This window comes from Mugil cephalus, chromosome 1 (genome assembly GCF_022458985.1).
Source record: "Mugil cephalus isolate CIBA_MC_2020 chromosome 1, CIBA_Mcephalus_1.1, whole genome shotgun sequence".
Classification (NCBI taxonomy): Eukaryota; Metazoa; Chordata; class Actinopteri; order Mugiliformes; family Mugilidae; genus Mugil; species Mugil cephalus.
Window position 1 is genome coordinate 11,930,370 of NC_061770.1, and position 19,030 is coordinate 11,949,399.

The 19,030-nt window shown below is 44.3% G+C and overlaps 1 protein-coding gene and 1 long non-coding RNA gene across 2 annotated transcripts; both read left to right on the forward strand.

The window, feature by feature from the left end:
- Positions 1 to 1,454: 1,454 nt before the first annotated feature.
- rbm38 (RNA binding motif protein 38) lies at positions 1,455 to 18,166 on the forward strand. The gene is made up of 4 exons (XM_047611299.1): positions 1,455 to 1,984; positions 3,297 to 3,420; positions 5,936 to 5,990; positions 16,616 to 18,166. Exons 1-4 carry the CDS (start codon positions 1,763 to 1,765, stop codon positions 16,965 to 16,967), a joined length of 753 nt encoding a protein of 250 aa, XP_047467255.1. The 5' UTR covers positions 1,455 to 1,762; the 3' UTR covers positions 16,968 to 18,166.
- On the forward strand, positions 6,003 to 12,129 carry LOC125023794. Its single transcript, XR_007114669.1, has 2 exons — positions 6,003 to 7,261; positions 7,563 to 12,129. It is a non-coding gene; the product is annotated as an uncharacterized LOC125023794 (long non-coding RNA).
- Positions 18,167 to 19,030: the final 864 nt, after the last annotated feature.

Here is a 19,030-nt window from a genome sequence, read left to right on the forward strand (position 1 = left end):
TCAAGTGTTTGTTACAATCAGAGGTTCTTCTCGTTTTAAGCTGAAGCATGAGTGTGCGAAGAGAGGAGGTGAGTGTGTTTTTAGCCATCATCCTCTGGAGGGAAATCAGAGTGTGAAGGACATTTGTGGGGGCTCACAAAAAAAAAAAAAAGACCTTCCTCTCCTCCCAGGCCGGTTGCTGTCTGTGACATTCATGTTACCGTCTGCGGCCTCGCTTTCATCTAATGTTCATTTCCTGCAACTGGTCGCTCCCCCCTCTACGTGTGAGCTTTTGTCATTAATCATGCCACTGTCTTCCCTACTCTTAAGGCTTTGACCCCAGTGAAAAGATCTCACACCCTCCCAGGATGAGCCCCACTCATTCTGTTACTGCACCCAAACCCTGTCAGCCCAGTCCTTCATAAATTCATTTTATATTGCTTTCACAGACTTGAGTACTATTTGTAATAGAATTAAAGTGTCTGTCTGATTGACTTTTTCCATCTGTCCAATCCAGACCCTGGACAGTTTTTGTTCTTTATTTTGCTTTTGTTTTACTGTAAGGATCATTTCATATAAAAATGCTGCAGTAGTCATTATCCCAGTCCACCACTTTGGTCCAGACGGACCAGTATCACCAAGTATTGGGTGGCTTTCCATGAAATTGTGTGCACAAAATGAATGATTAGCAGTAAAGGATTCCCAGAGATCACCCCTTAACTTTTCTTTTAGCACAACCACAAGATCGGCATCTTTGTTTTCTTCTAATATATCTCACTGTAAATAACTCGTGTGGGTTGTCATAAAATTACTCAGACATCGATTTCCAGCCATGGGATGTAATGTAATAAGGAATCTAAAGTAAATAAATAAACTCACAGGGCTGCCAGTAGATAGTTAAAGTACTGTGGCTGTAGTGGACCCTGGACTGAAGGTTGCCAAATACTGTCTGTGTGGTCTCCACGTCCTTGACAGACTTTAAAAACACCAAGCCAGACATTTTTGTGATGAACAGACTTAATAAACTTTTTTTATTTTTATTTTGTTTTATAATGTAAAATATACTGTAACACCAACCATGAGATCTGGTTGCCACTGCGTCCTAAACCACGTGGTGAGTTTACTGCTCCGAAATCAACAGAAGCAAAAAAATTAAATTAAAAAATAAAAACGAGACTTCTGTCTAGTTTTGCATAAGAAAGCTCCGTTTCTTCGTTTAGTGGCTTGCTATCAGTTCTTCGGTCTGTTCCTCTCACCAACTTTCCTCGCAGCCTCTCTTTTTTTTAAAAATCAAAAGGCCTTCATCCACAGACGCTGATCTTTATGAATCGCCTCGTACGTGTCTTTTATTAAACGTTTGTCTTCTGCAGAAGGCATCGAGCTATTCAACAGTTCTGTTTCATTATTGCAGTGGCCATGTGGGGGTTTCCTGTGTGTGCGTGTGCGTGCGTGTGTGCGTGTGCGCAGCGGTGGTTGGGTGGAGCAGGAGGCGGGATGCGCCGATGGGAAAAGACGCACCGCTCGTCTATTGGACCAGACTCAAAAGTGGGCGCACGTAAGCGCCCAGCGAAGCTTGAAGACTTTGCCTCTTTTTCCGGGACAGGAGACAAGAGAGTCCAAGACACCTGTCAGGAGGACTACACGTCCAACAGCTGCTGTATGAGGCAACCGGAGGCTGCGTGTTTCGCCATGGATGCGCTGTTATCGTTGTTTTAATCAGTGACCGCGGAGCGTAAAGTTATTCCGCCGCCGTCTTGTTTTTCTTTGTGTTACATCCTTTCTCATGAGTTCGCCGCTGTTTCTGGGTCAGCTGGTCGGGGTCCCCTTAGAAATAATGCACCCCACCATGGAGAAAGACACGACTTACACCAAGATTTTCGTCGGCGGGCTGCCTTATCACACCAACGACGCTTCACTTCGGAAATATTTCGAGACTTTCGGGGACATCGATGAGGCGGTGGTGATCACGGACAAGCAGACTGGAAAATCCCGAGGATACGGCTTTGTGAGTGTTAATAAAGTTCAAATGTGTACTGGCAGAATAAACGAAGGGCTGAAAGAATTGGACTTTAATCAGGGTTTCATCAGCACTTTATTTGGTCAGCCGGGGGGCTATAGCACACTAGACCCCCCTCTGTTGCAGCCACTAATGAGTTTTAAGTGACTTCATCTTCATTTTGTAGTGTGATGTATTTCATCTCCGGGTTTTATCACAACATCCTGCAAGATCTCTTTTGTTCTTGGCCTTAGAGGCTGCACACACTGGCACTTTGTTCAGGCAGCAGCAGCAGCAGCCATGTGCAGCGTGTCTGGTGGTGGCAGTCACATGCTGGAAGCGTGAGCAGCAGGTTATTTCTTATAAGTGTGTCATCAATTATCTCTGCACTCCCGAAAATGCAGACACATACGCGCTGCTCTGCGCGCGGTGGCAGCGACGAGGGCACGCAGACACACTTGAGTTGGTAATAAGCTGCTGCAGCTGTGGACAGATGTCTCTTTCTGTAGTGTGAGGAGGGGAGGACGAGGGCGGTGGTGGTGGTGGTGATCTGTGTGTGTGGGGGGAGGGAGGGGGGCTCTCTGGTGTCAGAGGTGTGACATGTCAGTTGGCTGTGCAAGATAAGGCTGCAGTAGTTTCATTTTGACTTCCTCCCTCACAGCCCTTCCCCCCACTTGATTGTTGGAGTGACTGTAAGTTAGTGTGTGAAAGAGACGGAGAGATAAGAGCAGAAGTGTTGGACTTCAAATTTCCTCTGCCCCTATGAGCCAATGACCTAAGAAGCTGTTTTCTCAGATTTGGGACAGCGTGCTCATTTTAGGCTTAATTCTTGAACCATCCACTGCCTATGATTTGCATATGAATCCAGTTTCTGAATCGAAAGCTAGCGTTGCCTTTTTTTTTTTTTTTTTTGTATTTACACTGCCCTACTTATTGGTAGAGCTGTTTGCGGTGTGGTTTTCCTTGTACCTTATAAGTGTAGCTGTACTGTGTGTGAGTTAACTTTCATCAACCTTTCCAGCTTCCGTCTGCCCACTCCACAACTCACTCCCTCAAGGTAGAGTCCAATATCTCATCTCATGGCAGCCCGAGTCTGAAACAACAAACCCTACCTCCCACATATCTGCCCACACCAGACCCAAAATGGTGATTTCTTCATTTCATGTAGTGGAGCCAGTGTCCTCTCTCTCTCTCTCTCTCGCATCTACCAAAAAGATTGAGGAGAGACGAGGACAGAAGCTCCCTCAGGGTCACCACCCTCTGTTGTCTGAGATCATGCTGGCATATGTGGTGAGCTGTAATTCTGTGATGCTGTCAACAGGTGACCATGGTGGACAGGGGGGCAGCAGAGCGGGCGTGCAAAGACGCAAACCCAATCATCGACGGCAGGAAGGCCAACGTGAACCTGGCGTACCTGGGAGCAAAGCCCCGCAGCTCACAGACAGGTATGAGTGATTGATAGCACACACAGAATCTAGAGGACGACCTGTGGGATTTTTCTATCTGCTGTGCGTCTTCTCCAGCCTGTATGAAGAGCTCAGCCCCTTGCTGGTCCCTAGAGAAGATGTAAAACTTTGAAAACTGTGCAAAAATACATGGCTTTATTTTCTAAAAATGCAAAATAACTCTGTGAAACTTCTAGACACCATAGTTTATTGCAAACCGTTCTGAATCAGGAGTAAATGGAGAAACTTTGTTGTGTAAATTATTACAAATAATGGAAACACATTTTACTTTAAATGTTTTTGAGGAAGACACAATTGAGACACTAACTAGCACATGACAGTTGGTCCGTTTACATGCATGTGAAAAAAAAACAAATTATTGCCTTAATCTGACTTTGAATGGGTAACTTACCTAAAACACGTTACTCCGACTAAAATCAGAGGTCTCTTTATTCCATTACGACATCCAGATAATACTAATGGAAATCGTTTTTTTCTGGCATGTATACGCCTTAATTGGACTTTTAACTGGACAACGTGCGTGCGCGTGCTCCATAGCTGCTGGCGTGTGACCCCGGAACAAAAAAATCCAAGAAAGAAAGCAGAAGAAGAAGGTAAACAGAGCCAATAGGAGAACCAGCTGAGGGATAACGATCTTATCTGCATCAGAAGTAGCACGCACATAAAGTTTGAGATTTAAAAAGCTGAACTACTATTCATCTTATTGTCTTATTGTCAGTTATTTATTATATGACGTAATAGATCAACCAGTAAGAGGACCGTATTTACCCGCTGACAAGACACATATCGCCACCTAGTGTGGGGGAGGAGGACTTGTTCCCGTCAGTTATTTGAATTTCTCCGTTTCATGTAAACTGGGACAAGAACCACATTCAGAAAGTCGTATTTAGAGCATAGCTTGATTAAGCTGTGCATGTAAACCAGCCATGGTTTGGCACACACTTTGTGTGCCAAAGTGTCCTTGAGCAAGACACTGAACCGGAAGTTGCTGCCAATAGCAGAAGAGCTTATATTACAACCTGCGACATCGGTGTGTAAGTGCAGACCATTTACCAGTTATTTTTATGATTTATTTACTAAATACAGGTGGAAATTTAACTTTGAAGAAAAATATGCGTTAAAAAGATGAGTCTGTGTGAAATTATTTTTAAAAAATAATACAGTGCCCCTGTTCACCTCTTATGAATTGATGCGTCGCCCGCTGCTACAGTATGGCTCACTCATAGGATTTTAATGGCCTTTGGACGGCAGTGGACGTTTATGGCGCCAGACTCATCCAATAAAATTATTTAATAAAATGATCTTTTGGTCTCATGTGTCGTATTCAGCCCGTACATGAAAGATGAAGAGGAAGCTCACGTGGACAACAAGCATCAAAAACCTGATAAGACTCATGACCGGGTGCAGATGTTCTCATTTTGATAGAAGAAACTGAACGTTCACTGGCAGGTTTCGAGCGCATGTCGGTTTACACGTTTCACTAAGAGGGGCAGATACCCGCAATGTCAAGTCTTAACACCAATAAATATTGCATATGTACAAATCTGAGGTTAGCGGGGTAAATCGTAGAAAACCACTGGTATGCTCAGCACCCAGCCAGCTGTCTCTCTCTGCTCATCCAAACCATACATTCACTCATTGTGTGCTTGGGTTTACACACAGCTTTCCCGCCACCAGGCCTTTTCAGAATTATCCACCACCGCACATGCTTCTCGCTAACCCCCACCGACGTCTGGGTGCACTCCAGACCTCGACAGTGTCTCTCCCTCGCTGCTTCATTTAAGGCAGAGATGCCATCGAGTGTAGGTGTGATTGACAAACAGTGGCGCCAACAACAACTGTGGCTGTGTGTCCTTATTCCCGGGCCGGCGCTGCGATGCAGCTCCCCGAGCATGCAGCTGATGGGAGATGGCAGCGCTTGGTATTTTGTTATTGTGTGCGAGAGCAGCAGGAGAATAGGAGAGGGGGGAGAATGCAAAGCGCAAGAGGGGATGGGACTGTTAAGAGAAGGAAATAATAATAGCATGTCTGTCTCTCCTTTGTGCTGGCGAAGAAAGAAAATATATACGTTTCAGCCGGAGAGGAGGGTTGACGAAGCCGTGGCAGTACAGTAAAAAGAGGAATGAGAAAGGAATGAATAGCTGGAGGAATGTAGAAATGAAGTCAGAGGAGGGGCAGAGAGGAGGAGGAGGAGGAGGAGGATAAGTTTCTCTTTTCTTACTCAGCCTCAGCTGATTCCTGGTGAAGTCTGGAGCCTCCGAGGTCACAGATGTTTGTGAGCAGTAGAGTGCATCATTATTTGTGTGAGTGTGTGCGCCGAGGGAATAACAGTCAGCCTGTGATAGTCCTGTATACATGCCAACATCTGAGAAAAACAAATAGAGACAGAGAGAGACAGCTCTGTCCTCTGTCCGTCTGTCTCTTCATTGTCTGCGCTGGTGACACTGGAGTTGAAATATCCCTTCTCACCACTGCCTCTTCTCTTTGTCTGCAGGCCTTTCTGTGGGAGTTCAGCAAGTACATCCTACGTGGGCTCAGAGGCAATACGGGTAAGGCAGAGAAGAATCAATACCACTGTTTCCACCTCTCACTCTCCGTCTTTCACCTGCCTCGTCTACACAATACATTTCACTCCTCCGTCCTTGAAATTTGCGAGCGCCCGCTCCCGTTCTGCTCCTGGGTCGGGGTAGTCAGTGGCGCTCGGTGCTGCAGAAGAAAGGAAAACCCACCACAGCACAAATTGATGTTTGTTAAAACACCTCAGGAGTGTATTCATCCCTGTATCTGTGTCTTCCTTTGTCTTTCTCTCTTTCTGGTCTATTAAAGCCCAGTTCTGAATTTCTTTCACGCACGATTTGAGCTTCACCGAGGCAACAGTCAAACCTCCCTCCATCTCATCGTATTCTCTCCTTCGCACACTTCCTTCCTCACATTGGTGCGCACACAGAGCACTAACACACAGCCTCATTTGACTCAACACAAAGTTGTTGTGATGTGAAGAGACTGTCGCTAACCCTTCAATGACTCGGGGTGAATTAGGCCAGAGTTTCAAAAGGTCACTGGATGGTTGCTGCGGTGGGAAATGTGTAAAAAAAACTCAGTGGCACACTGTTAATGCAGGTATACCGTGTTGTGTGTTGGCATGCTAACATTCGCTAATTAAGTGCAGCTAAGGATGATGAGGAAATTTCATCCATTTTGATTAAAATGTGTTACAGCTGCAGTATTTATATAGATCCATCCGGTAATTCTCATGTCATTTCTCTGGAAATGGCAAATATGACATTTATGATGGTACGAGAAGGACAGGTGTAGGAAACATCATCTGGGAATCATGATTTTCTGTCTAGTGTTTGTGCATATCCACCACTCGATAGTGAGATAACATAAGATAACATAAGATAAGATAATACTTTATTGATCCACAATGGTGAAGTTCAAATGATACAGCAGCACAAGTCAAGAAAAAGAAATTAAAAAGGACACAGAGAGCAGGAAACATTAAATAGGACAGTTAACAAAAATACTGCAGTAAAAAATAAGGTGACAGCAGTTGTGGATAAAGTGACTATAAACATGGCTACATATAGATAACTTAGGCTTGCGCCAGTAATCAACTTATCAGTGCTTCTCTTTAAATTCAACGTAACAAAATCTTCTGGGAACCACGAATATGTTTTACAAGATAACTGAAAACCTTGTGTTTCTTAAACAAAAAGATGAGATATCCTCGACATGCTGGTGGCAAAGAACAAAATGTCACGGGATCAGTTCAGTCAGCTCAGTCCACGCTTCATTCCTCTGGGGACCATGATTGTCTGTAAGTCATCCGTTTGGTTCAGTATCGATGGTGGATGGTGGAGTTAAACATCACGTAACATAAATAAATGGTGGATCGCCAGAGATTCATCTAGTGGGGACCATGAGTATGTAAAATGTTATGGTGGTCCATCCAGTAACCGTTGTGTATGTGTCAGTCAGACAAAGCCACATCGTAATCAAGGGTAAATAAAATTAATTATTCTAATATGTGTTTTATTTATTGTGAAATATAGTTGAAGCAAGACTCGCTTGGGTAGAGTTGGGTTTTGCCCTCATCTCCTTCTGCTAATGTGCTACAGGAGTGTCCACAGAGGCAGCGTGGGTGTGCCGGTTACCTGCTGGTGCGGTTTCTCAGGAAGAACCCAACCTCGGAAATTCATTGTAATCCACATGTGAAGGACGTTCCGCATCAACATCCAGCGTATCCCAGAGTTTCAGTGTGGGGACAAAAGGAAATCTTAATGACTCAGTTCCTGAGTGATGATTCATATCCAGGGCTGTAGGGAGACACTGGTTGAACCCAGTTGCTGTGTGACTCCTCTGACACTTACTTGACTCAGATGTTCAGCGTACCGCTGCTGAGGAGGTGATTATGGACGCGGACGCTGTCAGCCATCACGGCTGTCTGCTCGACTTTGTGCTCCGCTGTCAGCTTTTATTTAGCGCCGTTTTAAAATCAAATAGGGTGTTGGTCTTTGGTCGATAAAGTTTTACAGAGTGAATCTTCAATATTTCAGCAGGATTTCAAGGAATATACAAAAACACGGTTTCTGAAGACTGACAAGTTCTGATCCTACAGCGAAAGAAGAGTCCATTAAAAACCTCAACCGTTCTGAGTGCTATTAATATTGCAGCCCTCAATTTCTGAATGAGTGATGAGGGAATTGTGGCTGACCCAGTTGAGTCTATGAATGAGTGATGAGGGCTCGATAGGAAGCGTCTCAGAGCGAGGGCGGACAATCGCAGCGGAGGGAGTCGGCCTTTTAATCTCCGCTCACAGGAAGGTTCACAGTTTGACACCTCGCAGACTGAAGCCAAAGAGGTGAAAACATCACCTGGCACATTCAGTGAGCACGGCCCGAAAGGCAAACACAAACACAAGTAGTGGCACTTTTGTCTGTCAGTGCGGAAACACCTGCCGATTAAGAAGCCTGCCACTGTTAATTGTTTTCAATATTGATAAATGGAGTTTTGGAGAACGCGAGCCACAAGCTCATGTGATGGCCTAATGTTTTACAACATCTCATCAAACTTACAGCTGAAGTCGTGAAGCTCTTCTGGCATTTGAAGGTTTTTATGTGGCATCCCTTTTCATTTTGACAAGATAGCTGTATGATCTGTCAGTTTATTTTGATTGAAATGATTATCAGAGCACGGTGAAAGGCGTGCTGTTATTGAGGTGTTGGTTTCGCTTTGCCTTTTCGTCCCAAAAACTAAAGTAAACTGAAACCACAACAGAGCAAAAGGACAAATCGGTGCCTGATAAGTGACTCATTTATTATTCTCACTGATGAGCTTTCGGTGTTTGTTTAACTCAGACTATTAACTATTAACTTACACTCAGGCTGCTTCTGCCTCTGCTGCTCTGATTTAAACCATTACGTTTCGTTGTCTCATCAGCTTGGAAGTGGAATAGTTAAAGAGTGGAATGCCTCTTCAAAGCGTCTCAGCGTTACACGCTCTTCTGTAAACTTGGGTCAGTTTGGGGGGAAAAAATAATCTGTTGCAGAAGAAGAAGAAGAAGCGATACCAATACGACTGTCACAGTGACAGCCTCAGGAGAGCACAGCTGCAGGAGGTGTTGCGCTTCCAGTGAAGGGCCGATTTCACTTTTTGCCTGTTTTGAATCCCGTTAATGTACACACAACATTAACGGGATACAAAACAGACAGAAAGTGAAATCGGCCCTGCTTTCTCGCAGATAACACACCACGTCTCTGTTGAACTGTAGGAAAGCACCGCTAATGTTCTGTAACGAGCTCAAGACGAAACCAATATTATCTCTTTGCACAAATCTAGAGGAATTCTATGAGCCCAGACTGCAGCAGCTTCCACATATATTACGCGTTCACACGAGAGATAAATAAATCTTTTTCGGTTTCGTACGTGCAGCGCTCCGTCCGAGCTCAGATCTCTCCGCTCCGAGGCTCCATGTGGCTTTGACATGATCAGTATGACTGCAGTCAGTTTCAGACATTTCTTGGCAACGTGGGGGACTTTTATTTTAGGAACAACCACAAGATGTAGCTCAGGGTTTTTTTTTCTTTTTTTTGCAAATTTGAAACCTTTGTCCTCATTTGTAAGCAACACGGTGCATACTTATATAGGCACCTGTTAACATACTGTATGTAAATTTCCATGTAAATGAAATTCAGAAATAGTCAAGGTGCAGCAAGATACACAAATATGAGATTCATATACAGGAAAATGTAAAATGGGTGATTAAATATAAGGAAATCTGAATCAGAATCATTGCGACAGTTATATTATTTTAGTGAGAAAAGTGCAAAGCTGAATGTCTACCGGGAAATAATCAGATCTCTCTGTTTGTCAGAGCCAACACATTTCACCCTGCAGCATCTGTAGAGTTGATTGACTCATTATCACTGGTGACCAGTCCAGGAAGATCCTGCTCAGATTTAAAATAAAGCCTTGAAAAGAAAGAAGCAAAACAAGAGCAAATTGTTTGTTTTGGTGGGTCAGACTAATTCTCAACTCTGAGAAATAACCCAAACAACCTGAGACATGTTAATTAGACCTCCCCGCCCCCTCCCCCTTTCACCATACACTATTTTAACATATAATAAATTCTCATCCAGCTCAGGGATGATGAAAACAAACAAACACGTCTTTTTAAATCGTCAAACTCTTCCTCTCAACACAAAATCTGTCTGAATGTGTCTGCAGGTCTGTTGTTGCTCCTGCTCTGTCGCTGCGGGGGCTCCCAGTGGGACTCTGCCTCTGTCTGCGCAGACAAACTCAGTAAACAGCAAATATCAAAGATAAACGCAAACAAAGCACAGCTCTGTCTGCTGCTTCTGCGTATTTGCTTAAAGTTTAGGAGGACAGAGGACGGGCTGATGCCAAATGTGGCTTTGAGGTAAAGCTGAGGCGAAGGAGGGGTGGGGGTGGCGGGTGGGGGGGCTATCTGTCGCCCACGGTGCCTGCTGTCTGCCTTCAGCACCCGGTCTCTGCTTGGCAGGAGTGAGATCCATTTTATAAAATAACACACACACACATTCTGGTGTTTTTTTTTTTTTTTTGATAGAAAAGAAAAGGAGAGGAAGGCGGTGGATGTGGCGGTGAGGCTGTCTAAAGGTGGATGGGGCTGCGGCGGTCTTGTGGGTGGGGGAGTGCTTCCTGTTGAAGCAGTGGAACAGAGCGGGGGAGGAAGGGTTGACACAGACATACAGCACACCTGTGGCCGGGCGTAGTTGTGGCTGGGTGCAGTGAAGCTTTAGGGCCGGCGCTAGACGGGAGGGACCTGTGTGAAATACGTTTATTATAAATTGCTCCTCGGTGAAACGTCAATGAATCACGAAACAGCCTCGCGCCGGCTCCTTTTACACGTTCACGTCCTCAAATGTCTTTGTCTGATTTTTTTTTTTTTTTCACTCTTCCTCTGTTTCCTCTCGCCTCCCTCCCCCCTATAAATGGTCTTTCTGTCTCTTCCCGCCTCTCTCTTACTGCCTGTCTGTCTGTCTGTCTTTAGGTGTACAGTGAAACCCTCAGGTGGATATTCCTCTTACCCAGGGACTCAATTAGGAGAGGCACTTCTGTTGCATGAAAAGCCTCATTTAGAAAAAAAAGAAAATGTTAAAAAGAGCACGCTGGAAGCTTCTCATCGCACCATTTTGTGCGGCTGTCTGTTAAAAGATGACTCACATTTCGATACGGAGCCTAATCTTTCTCTCAGAGCCTCGTTGTGTTTTTTTTTTTGGGATGCGTGTTTCGTCACTAGTCCCGGCCGACGCTTCCCCTCCTTTGTCCTCAGTTGGAGGCACGAACTGGGGTTGACAAACAAAGTGAGTAGTTTGGGGCCAATTTTTTAATGAGCTATGACTTTAGCATTTCAGGCTAAATCAGCACTTGTGTGTATATCATGGCCTGCAGGCGCCTCACATCAGAAAGCTTCCCAACTGACAGAAGTGTGACGGGAAGAAAGGCACGGAAGGATGAGGTTTACAGAGGAGCAGCAGCAGACATGTGATGTTTAACAAACGACTGCACTGTCACAGCATCCTAAAAGTTGATCCAAATCCAAGATTTCTGCTTATTTTTTTTTTATTGGTTTGTTTCTTGTTGAGATCACATGTCTAGCTGGAACTTGGTCAATTCATCCATTAGCGAAATAGGTTGTGAAGGAAAATGCAACTTGACTCTGTCGGATGTGATCGTATAATGAAAACGAATCCTCCTGTAAGTTAGAAGATGTGTTAATCTTCAAAACAAGACAGAACAGGAAAGGACAGGGACAGTAGCAAACTGGATCAGCACAAGAACCTGTCGGCCCAGAAGCTTCAGAGCAGGACTAAAGTAAAACTAGAAATAGATTTAAATCGCCACAGCATCTCTAATATGTTCGAGGACACCTGACATAGATTACCTGTGTCACGTGACTCTCGTCTGAAAGCTCAGCGGGATGTTTTTAATCCTAAATTACATGAATTGATTTGTGACTTTCAGACACAGACTCCTGTGTAGATTTCACTAATGCTGATTAAATTATCTGTTAATAATACGTCGGCAAAAAGACGGAAATCGCGGAGGGGTTTTTCCTGTTGAACATGCTTCCGATTTGTCATCGCGACGTCTTTGTGTGGAATGTTTTTAGCCATTTCATTAAATGAGAAAGTGATTCATCCATGAATTCATCCGCCTTCTTCTCTTCCCTACCCAGCGGCCTCAAGCATATCCCAGGTTGCTCAGTTTCTTCCTGTTAAAAGGGAGCTTTTGTATTAAAAAGTACATGAAGAATGTAATTGAAACAATGAAGACCAATGAGACGTGCCCATTTGTTGCGATTCTACAGTGAAAATCAGGTTTATGGATTAATTTTATTCCAGGAGAGCACTGGTTTATTCCAGTTGTTTGCACTCCAGATAAAATCTGGTCACTGACCGTCATTATCATATACACTATGTAACATCTATTTCTCTCCAGCTCTTAAAAGTACGTGTTTTTATCTTCAAATGTAGGACTTGACCTTGAAAAATGTTCTAAAATCACACTTTATGCACACTGACAGATCCCAGAACAGGCTCCTAACATGCAGCTGTTAGAAACGTCATTACACTCACTGTAAAATCTCTTCATGTGCGCAGTCTGCACAGTCTGAGTGCAATTACCAAGGCCTACACGATTATATGCAGGAAACCTATTAGCTGCTCCACGTTTTCCACATATCGAGCAGCCCTGTTCAAATGAATCCACGCTGGTACGTCGTCCTCGCATGCTGTCATGGGGAGCTGAGTGTCCGGTGCTTTGTGTTGGCCTTTCCTTTGCTCGCCCTCCCCCAAGCCCTGTGCGTGCCTGCCCAGAGAGGACGGAGGGTCACGCGCGTGCGCCTCCGCGGGCCCGCGTTTGTCTCTTTGACTGACTCACTCTCCTCCCATCCCTCATCTGAACTATTAAAAGCGAGGCTGTCCTGAGGCGTGAGGGATGCGGTGGCTGATCCTTCACCTCCCAGCGTCTCTCACTCCTTCGGAGAAGGAGTCCCGACACTGACCCTCAGAAAAACGAAACACTGCAGATGTTTTTTTGTTTTTTTTTTTATATCCTCTTTGGTCGGTACTCGCTATCTCTTTCATCCAGCGGCTGGGTTTGAGGGGGAGTGCGGCAGAGGAAGATGGCTGTGAGGGAGTAACCCCAGGGAGGGGAGGAAGAGAGGAGTCGGTGGAGGTTATTCTGCTCTCTTGGGTCTGTTAGCGAGCGTGCACCCATGCAGCTGCGCCAATTAGCTCTGCCCTGCGTGAACCCCCCACTCACCACACACGCACACACACACACACACACACACACACAAACACACACACACACATATCTTCTAAGCTGCTTAACTGACTACACCCAACAAAAGTCTGTATTACCTTCATTTCTTACTTTCCACTGCCTGATTTGTGTTGTGTTTGCGTGACGGTCTGTCCACATCTTCTGGGCGTGTTAGTGTATGTATATATATACAAATGTACGTTTGACAGCCAGCGATGATGCCAGGCACGGGGAGGAGAGAGGCGAGGCGAAGCTTCCTCTCGTACGATGCCGCTGTCACATCGGATCAGTCAGGCCTCCGCGCGGGCAGGCGGGCAGCAGCACACAGCCGTGGGAATGACACTGCACTTCTGCTCTGGGGGACGAGAGACGGGATACTTGTGGGTCGAGGGGGCACATTTCAAGCTTCGTCATGGCTTCACGTGCGGTCTCACGTCGGCGTGTTTCAGATCCCGTCCCCATCGTGCTTTCCCGAAGAAACACTGACAGTTTTCATTCGCGCGAAGATTTAGTCGTTTGACATTTTTGTTTCTTCTCTTCGTAGGTTTTAAGGCAGGGGTCCCAAACTGATGGAGAGATTAAGTAGGGACCTACTATATGTGTGCTACATTAAATTTGGCCTAGAGCTATATATGTATGTTGTTGGCCTGGCCCATGATAAATAAATTGATCATGAAACAACTAAGGGCGTTTAAAACTTGCCAACACTTACACATACAACGAAGAGGCCACCTCGCGCATCGCTGTGTTTGATTTCTTTTCTATCAAATTTAGTAGAGTTGCAGTTTTTAGAAGGGTTCTTTGACATCACTGTGACTAAGCCATTATTATAAAACTGTCATTTAGTGTCTAATCTGCACTTTAAATAGACTGGAGTGTCTATGGCAGCTCTGCCCTGAGTGTTTTCGGTCTCACTCCTCTGGGTTTCAAAAAGTTTCTCTTATCCATGGAGCTCAGGGTTGTTCATTTTGGACTGACGCTTGCCACTGCCTGTCTTTGGCTTCGTTTTCTGTGCCTCATACTAGTTGCAAGCCGGTTTTGAGTCAGCACTTAGTGGAAAGATGACAAGTGTACCGTCATATAATGGAAACTGAACTTGTCATTTCAAATGATTAAAATGAGTTGTGAAACATGGAGAATGTGCAGGTCGGGTCAGGAAAGATTCCCCGGTACGTCACGGTAGTGTTTAATAAATTCAAAGAAGTTGGGTTAAATGAGTTTACCTTCGTATGGGAGCACGCTGGTGTGTCTCTATGTGTTGTGTACACTGCCGAGTTGGGTGTGAACATGCCCATTGGCTCCGTGTTTGTTGTGTAATCACGCCTGATCCTTTCTCTGGCTGTGTTTAGGGGTAAGCAGCGGCAGCAGGTCGCCAACAATCACCTGCTCAGCCTCAGTGGCAAGGTTGCTGCCAGGTTAATGGGTTTGACTGTAGGGGTGGATCAGTGTTAACCACTGTCACGTTCTCTGGTTTTTACTTAAACGCCCGGCGTAACCCAGTTCCTCTGATATGATCACGGTTGCTTTCGCCAGATGTAGCTGAGGCAGTTCAGGTTAAGTGGGCAGCCCGAGGCAAGGGCATGACTGGATACAAGAGGACAGTAGAGCGTTTTTTTTTTTACTCTCTCTCTCATTATTGCCATGGCTCCAAGGACCAACAGTCTCACACAATGCATCTGTTGTGACAGGCTGTGTTTGTGCGTGTAAGCGCACAGGTGTCCTGTACAGAAGCGAGAAAACAAATGATTAACGTCAGAAACAAAAACCAATCGCGGTCGGGAGCAGTTTCTTGTAATTTCATATTTGAATTTTTCTTTCATTCGGATCAAAGTAGCTTTTCGAACATTTCTCAGGCAGTGTGCTAATTAAACTTAAACCCAAGGGAGAAGGTCTATTTTAAGGTAACACTGATGATAATTGCTGTAAAGGAGGAGGATGAGGGCGAAGAGGAGGAGAGTGGTTTTATAGGACTCAGTATTTGTGATGCAACAGAAAGGAGCAGTTAGTGAAGAGTCTTTTACTGTTTGATTGACACAGACAGACGCTGGGTGGACACTGTGAACACACATTATTCTGGCACACAGATACGGATCGTTTTTATTCTCGAGGCTCAAGAAAGATATCTTTCCTTCCTGGCCATTCAGCAGACAAAAAAAAAGAAACCCGTCCTGGGGGGAAACAAAATGTCTGAAAGGGTCAAGAAACCGAACAGCCTCAGAGAGGACTGCTCAACCACAAGAGCTCCACGAAGAACAAGCGGAAAGAGAAAGAACAGGGCAGATAACTTAAAGTTCACAGCTACGCGTGGTGTTTTGTATGGACCTCATGTTTATATTGTTCATAAGAAAAGTCCTTATCAACCATCAGTTGTTTGTTGATGTCTCCAGTCATGACTTTAATATAACATATTCAAATAAAAAAAAAAACTGATGATATTCACCACGCCCAATTCTCTCATTTGCCTTTACATTTCCACTAATGTGTTAGCCTTGTGGCTTCTGTAAAACAAATGAAACACTGCAAGTCTTCCTTAGCGTTGCAGTAGCACAGAAAGAGACATCGGTTATGTTTAAATCATTTACAGTGTAGTGACATGCAGTAGCTGAATGCATAAATGCATATGTCAAGGTTGTGTTTTTTGTTTTTTTTGTTGTTGTTATTTTTACGACCAAAGGTTTGAACACGTAGGCCTATTTATATATAAATAGACAGAACGCAGTTTCACAAGTGATCTTGTCAAGTGGGGCTGTTTGTCTGTGTGTACTGTACACGCCACAGTGTGTGACTATTTTCAGTGAGTGTTTCACTCTGCTCTATATTATTCATTATTAAATAAATAACAATTTCAATAATTAGTTTGCTTTTAAATGTCATGTTCTCAGATGTGAGACTTTGCCTGCTTTTCTTTATTCAGTAAATTTAACCACTCTGAACTTTAAACCAAGGGTCTTCTACCAACTATATGTGTTATATATTAAACTTGACCTGGTGATATTTATAAATATACATTATGATTATTATTTTGCATTCAATATTAAGCTATCATGTCATTAAAATAGGTTGGATTCATGTTAATGTTTGTTTAAAGATTGTCTTTTTTAAATATGTATAAAAAAATGTCTACTCAACCAAAGATTTCGCACTCCGCCCCCCTGCAGTGCCTCCACAGACCTCTAGGGGTCGCGGACCCCCTGTTGAAGACCTGTGCTTTCAACTGATACCCAATGGTTTTCTAGACCACACAATTACTCCATTAATTGAGATAATACTGTTCAGATGAACAGAAACGAGTCGTGACACGTCTTGCTTGTTAATTGGTGACCTGACTCCAGTCCTAACGTTGCTTCCTCTGTCTCTCCAGGCTCACCCAGCAGTACGTCTACCCCCAGGCGTTCCTCCAGCCCAGCCTGTTGCTGCAGTCTCACCTCAGTCCCACGGCGGCAGCGCTCACCTCCCCTTACCTGGACTACAGCTCCGCCTACAGCCCCTATGCCCACACAGGACTGGAGCAGTACCCCTACACCCCCTCACCGTCGCCCTCTGCTGGCTACCTCAGCTACAGCTTCTCCCCCGGCACGCCAGCGCCCGCTCTCACCACGTCGCCGACCCCTCCGGCTGCCCTCCATCCTTCTCTGGCTGCGCTCACCACTGTGTCTGCCGCCCCGCAGGCCTTCCTCCACTACCCTCTGCACCAGCCCGACCGCATGCAGTGAGCAGCCCTGATAAAGGCTGCAGCTGCAGACCTGAGGATGCAAAACAGTGTGACTATTTACCTGTGACATCATCATAAAGAGACTGGATAAGTGGGAGAGAGTGCGATGTGATCAAAAGGGCTTTTTGAATGCACTCTCACTCCTGTTTTTTTTTTTTTTTACATATTATTGTTGTAATAGTTCATGAAAATGTTCTTCTGCTATTGTCATCTGCGTACACTCTGAATGTTTATCATGAGCGGCAGAAGTCAGAGACAGGAATTAGACGACTGGTAATCTTCTGGGTGTTTCTCTCCCACCGCTGAGTTTGTTGGCAGTCTAACTGCTTAAAGAGCGAATGGGTAAAGACAATGAGAAATATGTCTGTTTGACATGATGCTGCAGCTGCAGTTTCTCCAGAGGACTGAGCTGAATGCTGGATTTTAGCCAGAGAGCCAGTTCCTCTTCCAGGTCCAATTACCTCCTCTTCAAGGTTACCTTTCTGTCTATGGCCTTAGATATCTCTCTCTGTACCTGGTTCAGTATGTCATTTTTATTAAGTCTTTCATGTCTTATGAACAAGATGTTTATTATACTGCCCTTTGTTGCTTTTATCTACCGCCGGCAAGTTAAAACATGGTAATTATCACACAATATGCAATTACGATGACAAAGGATGAGCATAAAGAAGGTAGACAACACTGGTTTATTACTATTATTATTATTATCATTATTATCATTATTATTATTGCTAGACCATTATCCAGACTAGGACTTTAACACTTAAAACATTTGTCACAGAACCCCCTGTAGCTGCTTTTTAGACTTTCTTGACTTTTGGAGAAAGAGCGTCCACGGACCTGACTGTTTCTGTGATATTCAGTTACATAGATGTCAATACATATCAAGTAAACGTGTTTGGATTTAAGGTGCCCTGAAATTTGTACGTGTCTGTGTGTTGGCTGTCTGTGTGTGAGCGAGAGAGAAACAGATTGATTGATGCAGTATACGCCAGTGTCAGGACGGAGCTCCCTTTTTCCAGCCACTTGTACTGGTCAGAGTCGTTTCATTGTTTGTTATTTTTTCCCCCCCAGCTGCAGAATACAGACAGATGCTTCAGCAATGATAATGGAGTCTCTCGGTGCTGTGGCGCCACCTTGGTAGTCCAAGTCATCACATTTTAAACAAATATGCAAAATAAAGTGGATATTTCTAAACGATGGGACATCTCTTTTCCTAAGTGTGGTTGGATTACAGTAATTGTGAGAAATAGCTGCTGCATAAACACAACACAAGCGGCCAGAAGAGTCACCGATGAGTCACTGACATTTCCTTATGCTACTGAGGTACTTTACACTAATGAACTGGAAGAGGTGTTGAGGTGAAGAGGTTCGCTTACGGGAATAGCTCAACATTTGAGGGAGCATGCTTTCCATTCACTGTCTCACTCAATAAAAAGACATCGGTCCAAGTCTGTGCAACAATTACCAAACTGCACCCACTTAACCCACTAATTATCACATTATATGTTGTTTGTTAAGTCTGTACCAACACAAATGTTTTTTTGTTTTGCTTTTTGTTTTTTTAAAAGCTGTGGTTTTTATATGACGTTATGTGCCACAGCTGGATGCAGTAACTGCCTGGAGTATCTGATGGTTACCTGGCAACTGTTCCAGGCCCCAAAAAAATACTCCATGGAACATAAAACAGTGAATCAACCTTCTTTTTTTTTTTTTTCTCTGCAGACATTTTGAGTTGTGCATTTCCACTAAATGGAGGTCTTACATTCTTTGCTTTCTGGAACATGTAGTGGAACTGAGCCCTCGTTCATTTGCAGGTGTTTCACCAGTTAAATAAAGATGCAATATTGGCCTTTTTTGCCCTGTTACCAAGCTTCACGCTGACCTAAGTTAATGAGTTTCTGACAATTGACTGATGTTTACTGATAATTAATAAATGAATTCATAACCTAGTAAAATCCAGTAGATGGCGATTTTGAACAAAGCTCATATTTTATTTGTTTTATCCCGTAGATTCTGAATTATTCCTGACATCTGGTTCCCACCTGTTAGAAACTTGATGAT